General features: G+C 46.3%; 1 protein-coding gene across 3 annotated transcripts in view; it reads left to right on the forward strand.

Moving 5' to 3' along the window:
* Positions 1-9,345, forward strand: part of NBAS (NBAS subunit of NRZ tethering complex) — a 328,333-nt gene extending 318,988 nt beyond the window's left edge. For all 3 annotated transcript variants that reach the window (XM_049652503.1, XM_049652501.1, XM_049652502.1), the window contains one exon: positions 8,924-9,345. In XM_049652503.1, the coding sequence (XP_049508460.1) occupies positions 8,924-9,199 (276 nt within the window). In that variant the 3' untranslated portion in view covers positions 9,200-9,345. The remainder of the gene's footprint in view (positions 1-8,923) is intronic.
* The last annotated feature ends 836 nt before the right edge of the window (positions 9,346-10,181 follow it).

Genomic DNA, 10,181 nt, shown 5'->3' on the forward strand with positions numbered 1-10,181 from the left:
CTCCCTCTCTCTCTCTCACTCTCACACACACACACACACACACACACACACACCCTCTACCACTGGCTATCACAGTAAGAAACCAAGTGGGAACACTGCAACACCCAAGTCATTTGTAAATGGTGCTGAGTTACCTCCATAACACTTCCGTGTCATGTGCAGCATTGGGCTAAAGCCCTGTGGTTGTGAAATAGCCCTTCAGACTGTGGGTGGTTTGTCTGGGGTTGTGATGATGACACCCAAAACCTCAGTGGCCTTCAGATCCACAAATCAAAACCGGAGATGTCAGTTGCTGAGGTGAGTTACTTACCGACCACCGAGGCCCTTACCTGGGGGAGGTTGGTAATGGCACTTAACTGTAATTCCCTGCACTGAGGTTGAGTTTTTACATTAGGCCAACCCATCTGTGACCTTAAAACGTGTTCATGGAAATGCTGAGTATCGTCAGACCTTGTGCATCCTCCCAAGAGCTGAAGTTTGGCAGGGTTTTCCAGTTTTTAAAAATTTTTAACTTTTTTATTTTGAGATAATTTTAAATTCGCATTCAATTGGAAGAAATAGTACAGCGGGATCTCTTGTACCCTTCACATGGTTTCCCTTGATGGTAGCATGTTGCATAGCTGTAGTGCAGTGTTCTGATTCAATCTCTGGACCTTATTCAGATGGCAGTGGTTTTACAGGCACTCACTTGGGTGTGAAGTCCTGTGCAATATTGTCCCATGGAGATTTGTGTCACCACCACTACGGTCAAGACACAGAGCAGTTGCATCCCAGGGATCTCTTGTGGGGGACCCTTTGTGGCCACAGCCACCTTCTCCCTCCCCCACATGCTCCCCCCCGCCCCCAGCAACCTGTGACAACTACTGATCTGTTCTCCATCTCTGTCACTTTGTCACTTCAAGAATGCTCTATAAATGAAATAAGAACTTAGCTGTAGTTCATCATTGCTCTCCCAGCACCGTTAAAAGGTCATGTGACCCTTCTCTAAGGGCAGAGTTTCAGTAGGCCTTTTTACAGGACTCCTGACTAGCTGTCTTTATTCTGTCTTATCAAATTGTTTTTCTATTTTAAATCATATGTGGTATTGCAATGAAAAACATAATAACGTTTGCTTTTGTGTTTGTTTTTATTTTGCTATTCACTCTGTCCATTAGTAGAGGGCCTGGGTTCATTAGTAACTTCAGTTTCTCCCTTGTGGTTATTGACGGTAGTTCCCGTTGACATTAAAAGACAAAACCAAGGGACTCCGCTGGTAGGCAGCCGCGCCTGCGCAGCACGTGGATCCACGTGGGAAAACAGCGCCACGTGCTTGCTGTTGGCACGTGTTACTTCACTATTGGTTACAAGAGGCTGACAGCTTTACAGGTGTTTACAGCTCAGCGGGTGATGCGTTAAGTGCCGATGCCAGAGATTGGACCGCATTTCTTCATTTCCTTCTCGAAGCTTTTCTGAAATTGCACGCCTCTAGTGTTCAGCATGTAACCTCTTACAAATGGCCAGCAGCCTCTTTCCTGGAGCAAGAAAAAGTCTTTCTTAGAGCTTATATTGTCGATGAATAATTAAAACCCCGGCGTGGCGCAGATCTTCCTCAGCTAACCATGGGCTTACGTCCCAATAAATCCATCGCAAGTTGGGAATATCGTGAGTCAAAAGTGCACTTACGGCACTTAACCTACCAAATACTGGAGCTTAGCCTCACCTGCCTCACATGTGCTCGGAGCACTTCTGTTAGCCAACAGTCGGGCAAAATCATGTAACACAAAGCCTGCTTTATAACGAAGTATGAATGTGTCATATAATTTATTGAAGACTGTCCTGAAAGTGAGAAACGGAACGGCCATCCGGGTGCAGAAGATGTGTCAGCATATTGGTTGTTGACCCTCGTGGTCGTGTGGCTCACGGGGAGCCGCGGCCGCTGCCACCACCCAGCACCATGAGAGAGGATCATACTGCATATTACTAGCCCAGGAAAAGATGCAGCATCAAAGTGGTGCTTCTACTGAATGTGTATCGCTTTTGCACCACTGTGAAGTCAAAAAATTGTAAGAGTGTTGCGAGTCAGGGGCCGTCGGTATGGACTGCTGGATTCCCTCGTCCATCAGCCCCAGTGAGATTCGAGCTCACCTCCAAAACTTTCTTCTCTCCAAGAAGAATCTTCCTGCTGCTGTGTTCGAATCTCGTCTCTGGAGTATTTTCCACTGGGAAAGTCACTCACTCGCTCATTTCCTCAGAGTAAGCAGACATCGATCGCTGAGAGTTCTGTATACCGAAACCCCCCGTTTCATAATTCCGGACTTGTGGTAGCTTTGCTCGTCACTCCTTCCTCCTCGTCAGTGCTGCTCACCGCCTCTGCCCGGCCTCCATCCTGGGGCCCGTCCTGGACTGCAGTGCCTAGTGAAAGAAGCATTCAAGGGGTGACAGATGAGGGGTTACAGACCTTGTCACCTAATTAAGCATTCCTCTCTGAAGCTAGTGACAACCAGTGTCTTTCCAGTACTGGCTCTTTTCCCGACATCGTTACGGGCACATCCTCACCTTATCTTCTTACTCATCTTGTGAAAAGATGGCATTCTAGTTTCACAGATGGAAACACACACCCAGAGGTCATACAGCTAGGAACAGCTGGAGCTGAAATTTAAACTGTAGATCCAGTGTTCAAAGCCTGTAATGCTGCTTGCATTCATGTGACGAGGCAGGCCGTCTTATCCTGGAAACGGGTTGTCTCTGCCGAGAAATGAAATTGCTGAGAGCATCTCGAATCATATTAGCTCTGAGCTGGTCTAATAAGTGGCCCACTATAGGGCTTCCTTTTTCAAACCCACTAGGAAACCTGGGTCTTGGCTGAGCACTGCTGGGGGCCGAGAGCTTACCACCTCCCGGGGTGCTCTCGGCCATTTTTTGATAAACCTCATAGTAAGAGAGCACCTCTGGATTGGGATTGAAAGCTGCACCTTTACCTTGAACATGTTGATCTTGGCCCTGCCCGATGGAGTTGCTCAGGATTAGATGCCTCCGTGGACAGTCCTTCACATATTTAGCATTGGTGACTCTTAGCCTCTTCTGTCTTGCCTTGAAGGCACTGGAGCCCACAGACGTTACTTACACTGCACTGTGTCTAGATTGGAGGGGGGAGAGCCTTAAAGATGCTCAGGAAAACACGTTTGGATTAACATTGTTATGCAAAACCAAGAAACCTTCTTCCTTTCTTTGTCTCCTCTTTAACTCTATCCAGGCTTCCAACTAGTCCCTCCCTGATGAGAGTCTGTTCCACCCTGAAGAGCTCCCTCAATACTGCCTTCTCACAGTTCTCAGCTGAATGCCTCCGGTGACAGGCAGCTCACTCCCTGTCAGTTAATCTATTCGATTTCTAGGTCTCATTGGTGGCTGATTGACTTACTTAGTGTGAGCAGATGTGCTAAGCATCCATTGTGCAAGCCTGTTAGTGTGTGTAGGAGTGAGGAATGGGCAGGATGTTTGTGAAGATAAAATAAAATCACATCCTCTATTTAAAGAAATGATATGGACATTCATATGTGAAATAACAGCACAAGAAACGAAGGTAGGAACAGGGTAAGTACAAAGTGTGGAACCGGCAAAACTCAGGGCCCACGTTGCAGTGTTTGCTGTGGTCATAGAAGCGATCAGACTCGGCTTTTCAAAGATTCTCTCTCAATGTTAGAGCAGAAGTTCGATGATTTGCCCTAATTTTGGTTTCAGAAGAGGCATACTGTGAAATCCCGTGCTAGGAGAGGCTGGTATTTATGCTGAGAAGTGGAGTCTGAATATCTTTCAAATAAACAGAAAACAAAAGAAACCCTGCAGGCATTTTCCTTACCCGAGTATACACTGGTGCTGCCCTTTTATTTTTCTGCCCTTGCAGTTGATGTTTAATAACTTTTATTATTAGTAGCAGTATATGTAAAAATGAGACAGGTACCCTGTCCTCCAGCAAACAGTGAAATAATAGTACATAATCTTCTGCAGAATTATTGGAATGAGGCCTTGCATACATTTCAGGTACCTACCGAATTTCAGCTTACCTCATCACTATAATTACTCTTAGTTTTGTATAGATCCATAAAGTCAGAGACTTTAATTCAGAGAAAGTTCATTACCTGTTGTTGAAACTGGAATTAAGAAGATAACATTTTAATGGCTTGGAAGATGATAGCACTTTGTGCTTTAATGGATTTATTTCCCAAGATCTGCAAAGTTTCTTTTATTCTCAAAAATTAATTACTGACAGAAGAAACAATCAGTGACCAAGATGGCAAGCATTTAGTCATTTTATGATAGATGTATGTCCTCTCCTTCTGGAACATGCATCATGCCTGGTTTGTCTGACTGTAACAACTTCGGCCATTTACTGCACTTGAACTCTGCACCAGGCTTTGTGTTAGGCAGTTAAAAACATAGATTATCACAACCCGCAGAGATAGTCTGAGGTCTACGGGTCTGGGGCTCAGAGAGATTGTCCTTAACAGGGTCACACAGCTGTCCAGCAAAGAAACCAGGATTGGAAATTAGTCTCTAGCCCAAAGTCTGTCTTCTCTTCCCAAGACCAGACTGCCTCTGACTCAAATTCAGAGTTATTTGATCAGAGGAATTAAATCAGCTGATCCTCCTGGACTTGTCTCATATTTATTTCCAACATCCAGCTGAGTCCAGAAATGACAGAACATATTTTTTTCCTCAAGCTCTAAAAGCACCAATCAAGCAAATGTCAGGAATGTGTGATTTTCCACAGACTGTATACCAAAATAATTCTTGATCAATTAAAAAGTTACATATTTTTAAAAGTCAGTAAAATGTGTGTGTGTGTGTGTGTGTGTGTATCAGATCCTTTGAGGAATTCTAAAACTTTTAATATTTAAAGCAATAGAAAAAAATCATAAACGAACAGTTTGTTTCCTGACATTATAAAAATGTAAAACTTCTGTAAAACAAATAATAAAAACAGAATAGCAAACAGATTAGAATGTTTACTACAACTAAAATCAGGGTCGATAATTTAAGTTCTAGAACTCACAGAAAGCATTTACATAAAAAAATTGATTTTTGGTATTTCGATAATATCAGACATTTAAAAACAACGGAAATATCCGTAGCAGGAGAAGGTATATAACTGTTCTCTCTATTCAGTAGACTATTTTGTAGCCATTGCAATCTTTAAGAATGAAAACTGTGTAAAAGCACTTACGAGTCTTTTAATATATTGTGAGTGAAGTAGACCACAAAATCTCTGCACGTGGAGAATTACTAGAGAGGAGAGGAGGGAAGTCATTTTCCTGTGGGATCCACGTATAGAGGATTTGTTTTTTCAAACTATTTCCACCTTTTCTTTTTTTCTTGATTTGAAAAAGGAAAATACACTGGGTTAGAATGAGGAATGGGTGGCCACCAGACTTGTAGTACTTTGTTAGTCAAAAACAAGAAAAATGGAGAAAAGTTGAAGCTCAACACATTAAGCGGGCAGCTCGGAATGTGGCCGTCACGCTTGGGAAGGTCTGGGGCACCGCTGGGCACCCTGCCGGACTGAGGACAGTGACTCAGTCTGGCCTTGGCGCCCCCGCGGCAGGAGGCCTGGTGTGGGACCTTGGCCAATCCATTTCTTCTCTGACCCTCAGGCCCCTCTTCTTTAAGATGCAGTTGTTGGAATGAGTCCTCACAAAGGCCATCCTTCTTTCTGTGTTCTTTCTCTATTTTGTCCCAAATGTGCACAGTATAAGTGTCTACACGGTATTTCCTGTGTGCGTGACAATTACAAAGTATGCTCTGACCATTCTGTACCTTTTGCAAAGGGCCAGAGCCAGGTGCAAGGTCAGAGAAAGGAAATAGAACAAAGGCAGCCACTCCCATTTTCTCAGGACCTGATTACGAGAAGCTAAACCAGAATTTCCCCCTAGGCCTTGGCCGGGCCACCGCAGAGCTCAGTGGAGGTCAGCAACATCTGAGTGGGCCAGGGCCCAAGGGGAATCATTGTATTTCATTTCCGTGACTTCTGCCTTGGGCTTGCTTGCTTGCTTGCTTTCTATTAATGTTTTATTATTTATATTTGAAAGAGCAAGCATGAGCGAGGGAGGGGCAGAGAGGGAGACAGAGGATCCAAAGCAGGCTCTGTCCTGAGAGTGCAGAGCCCAATGTGGGGCTGGAACTCAGGAACCATGAGATCATGATATGAGCCGAAGTCTGACACTTAACCGACAGAGCCACCCAGGCACCCCTTCTGTTTTCTTAGACCGAGAGCTTTGAGAGGGTCAGTGCTTGGCCGCCCGCCCCTGACCCCAACTTGGCCAGCAGGAAACCGATTTTGAGGATGTCCTCGCCCTAGAGAGAAGCAAACAGAAGAGAGGGATAAGAGGAGCAGTAACTGTGAGCATTGACAGAACCCCTGTCTCTTCCTCAAGCTGGAAAAATCCATCACTCCCTTTCTAGGAGTCTTTCAGACCCCCAAAGGAAGGGTTCGTGAGTAAACAGAGAGAATAATAAAGGTGTCCTAGCCTTGAAGACTTATTCAGGGCAGCAGAGAATGTATTGCCCTGCAGTGTTTGGATTCTGAGTCTTTTATCTGTCTATTTTATCAAGCATTTGCCTGTAGCATCCTGGCACACATTTGTTCCCTCCTAGAGGGCTGGGTGCAGGGATTCTTTGTTTTTAAGGGTGAACCAAAAAATCACACAGTAACTCAGATGCCCTATGTGCGTGCGTGCACATGCGCTCAGGAAAGCAGTAGTGTTCAAGGAAAGGGTGAGAGCTTTAGGGTTACTCATTCTTGGATTCATCCTACAAGTCTTACTGAGCCCCCAGCTGTGGCCAACACTGTTCTGGCCATGGGGGATGCGGGGATAAACAAGGAAGACGAGATCGTTGCTCTGGAGGTAAACAAATAATACACAAGTAGTCAAGGATGAGGGCTCATTGTCCAGCTCACCGTTCAGCAGCCACGTGACATTGGGCACATTGACTTTGACCTCACTGAACTGGCTTCTTCATCCATCAAATGAGATTTTAACTGTCTTGCAAGGATGCTTTAAGGTTGCTCACTGGCACGTGGATGGCCCTCAGCAAATGGAAGACACTGTGACAGTGGGGGCAGCACTCACATGGGGTCAAGACTCCTGTTTCCTAGCTCTGAAGAAGAGAGGGAGGGAAGCTGGAAGGAAAGAAGAGACACAGAACCCATAAGCAGACCCCAGTGGAGAGTGCTCACCGGTCTTCCACAGCCCTTTCCTTTCCCACCATCCTACCTCTACAAACAAAAACCAGCAAGAGATGCTAAATTGAGCTCAACCTAAGTGTCTTCCTGAGTCCGAAGTGGATGAGCTGCATGTGTTCATATTGACAAAAGCACGAGGCCCGGGGTTTGCAAGAGACTCTTCAGTCCTGGAATCTGGCTCTGTTCAGATGCTGTGCTGGGATAGCGCTCTTAGGGTGTACTTGCGCCATTGACAAAAGTGTGACAGCATTCAATGATGCGGGTTCGTCCAGCCATGTAACAACAGTTGATTAAACTGGATGCTGGGAGAGGAGGATAAAGCCTCTGTGCCCTCAAGAAGCCCCCAGTCTGGCAAGGGAGCCAGACCTACAAATTACTCCCGCGGAAGAACGTCTGTAAGGAAGGAGGAATCAGCTTCGGTGAGAGACGTAGGGAAAACGTCACCCAGGAGATGGCCTTGAAACTGACGTTGCGGTTGGTTTTAAAGGATCACTAAGTTGCAGGAAAGACTGATGCTCTCTGACAGCGGGCGGTGACTCTCATTCTCAGAACAGCTCTTGCTTTCATTCTTGCAGTCCGTAGATGCAGTTGACCTCGTCTTCAGTAGCGTTTCCTCCTTGTCACAGAACATGCAGGACGAGCACACTGTGAACAGTTGTATAACATAGTTGGTCCAAACATTAGTTCATTGGCTTTGAAATGCCACATTCTTCCTGTGGTCCCTACAACCAAAATTGCTAAAAATGCTCAGTGACATTAGGAAGGACTGTCCTGAAGCTGTTTTATGACGGCCCCATGTAAATGAGGAGCTCCGGATTTTGACGTGCGATGAGTGTTGACTTGATTCCTTATAGAAAAAAATGTGGAAATAATAGAAAATAGAAAAGCGTATGCTAAGTGTCAACCCTGTCGAAAACCATACAGAGACTAAGCAGAGAAGACCAGGGAGGAAACACAGAGGATATCCGAGCTGAAAGAGCCTGTAAAACAGGCCACATAACATTGGTCTCCAAAATACAAAAATGTCTTAAAAAGGTAAGTTGGGTACTGAGCTTTCTAGAGGCTTAAGCAAGAACGACCTAAAGCCTTCCTGTCCGTCTTCCTAGTTACATCAGTGGGGTTGATGGATCTATTTTCTCAGTGGAGTAAAAAGCAGGTTTTTCTGTTGTAGAAAGAATTGTTTGCCTGGGCCTCTACATACAGCAGTGGTTTGGGGTTAAAGAAAATGGGCCGTGGCAAAGCACCAACGAGATGGTAACTGTGGTTGTTGAAAGCCTGGGCTCTGAAGTCGAGACTGGCCTGAATTCAGCTTCCGTCCTGGCCGCCTGACTTGCCACGATGTGTGCCAGCGTTCTTACCCCTCCTTTCCCTGATCCGTGACTTCCAGGGCTGATGGGGACACAGTTGGCAGTTTCTGGCCCTCGGTGTTTGGTAGCTGTGGCAGCGGCTCGGGGCTCTTGGCACGTGGCTGCGTCTGCTGCTGCCGGGGAACCATGTCTGTGGTCCCGTGTGTGTGTGAGCTCAGGCTCGCGCCCCCGTGTGCGCTCTTTGGTGTGAGCGCCGTGAACCCTGGTGAAGGGTGCAGGATGACGAAAGCGGGAAGAAAGGCGGCGTGGAGCAGCCAGTGGGGGGCGTGCGTGATGAGTTCTCTGGCAGGAAGAAGTGAGCAGGGCCCCTCTCATGTTTTGCCTGTCTCATTTCTTGAAGGTGAATGACTCCAACTGTGACCAAGAACTTCTTTCCCTGCTCCTGGACGCCAGGCTGCTGGCCAAGTGCATCTCTACTCCCTTCTACCCGCGAATCATCGAGCACCTCTTGGCCAGCCCGCAGCAGGGGCCCTGGGATGCGGAGGGGCTGGCCAGACACCTGCGAGAGGCCGGCCACGGAGCCGAAGCTGGGTCGCTCCTTCTGGCCGTGCGGGGGACGCACCGGGCCTTGCGAACCTTCAACGCGGCGCTCAGCGCGGGAGAGCACTGGGTGTGAGTCTGGTCCGGGCCTGCGTGGTCGAGGTTTCTCAGCCACCCGGTGGGAAGGAACCCCAAAGCCAAATGCTGTTCCATGGGCCACGTGTCCACCTGCTGATCATTCTCAGTGGTTCCAAAAATGCAAATAAAGCTGTATATAAGTGATGAGCGTCGTGTACACGTTTTCTTTCTGGCCGTGACCGGTTAACGTACTTTCTTCTTGACTAAGAGACTCGACTCCTCACCCTTTATTCAGAACCGTCTTTTCTGGATAGAATACAGCGAATAAAGACATTTGGACGTGGAGGTGGGTAGGGCTGCGCTAGAAACGGAGTGTGTGTGGGATGGTCACTGGTTGGAGCAGATGTCCTGGGCCGGAGGAGGAATGCCTCAAGTTAGTTATGCAACTTTGGGCAAAGTTCTCTACTCCCTGCACCTTAGTCGACCATGTGTAAAATGAGGGTTGTGTTATGTCGCAGGGTTGTTGAGTTTTTTTGTTTTTTGTTTTTTGTTTTTTTAATTTACATCCAAATTAGTTAGCATATACTGCAAAGTGATTTCAGGAGTAGATTCCTTAATGCCCCTTACCCATTTAGCCCATTCCCCTCCCACCATCCCTCCAGTAACCCTCAGTTTGTTCTCCATGTTTATGAGTCTCTTCTGTTTTGTCCCCCTCCCTGCTTTTATATTATTTTTGCTTCCCTTCCCTTGTGTTCATCTGTTTTGTCTCTTAAAGCCCTCATATGAGTCCTCATATGATATTTGTCTTTCTCTGACTAATTTCCCTTAGCATAATACCCTCTGGTTCCATCCACGTAGTTGCAAATGGCAAGATTTCAATCTTTTTGATTGTCAAGTAATACTCTCATTGTATAGATATATCACATCTTCTTTATTCATCCATCGATGGACACTTGGGCTTTCTCCATACTTTGGCTATTGTTGATAGTGCTGCTATAAACATTGGGTGCATGTGCCCCTTCAAAACAGCACATCTATAT

The sequence above is a fragment of the Panthera uncia genome, assembly GCF_023721935.1.
Source record: "Panthera uncia isolate 11264 chromosome A3 unlocalized genomic scaffold, Puncia_PCG_1.0 HiC_scaffold_12, whole genome shotgun sequence".
Lineage (NCBI taxonomy): Eukaryota > Metazoa > Chordata > Mammalia > Carnivora > Felidae > Panthera > Panthera uncia.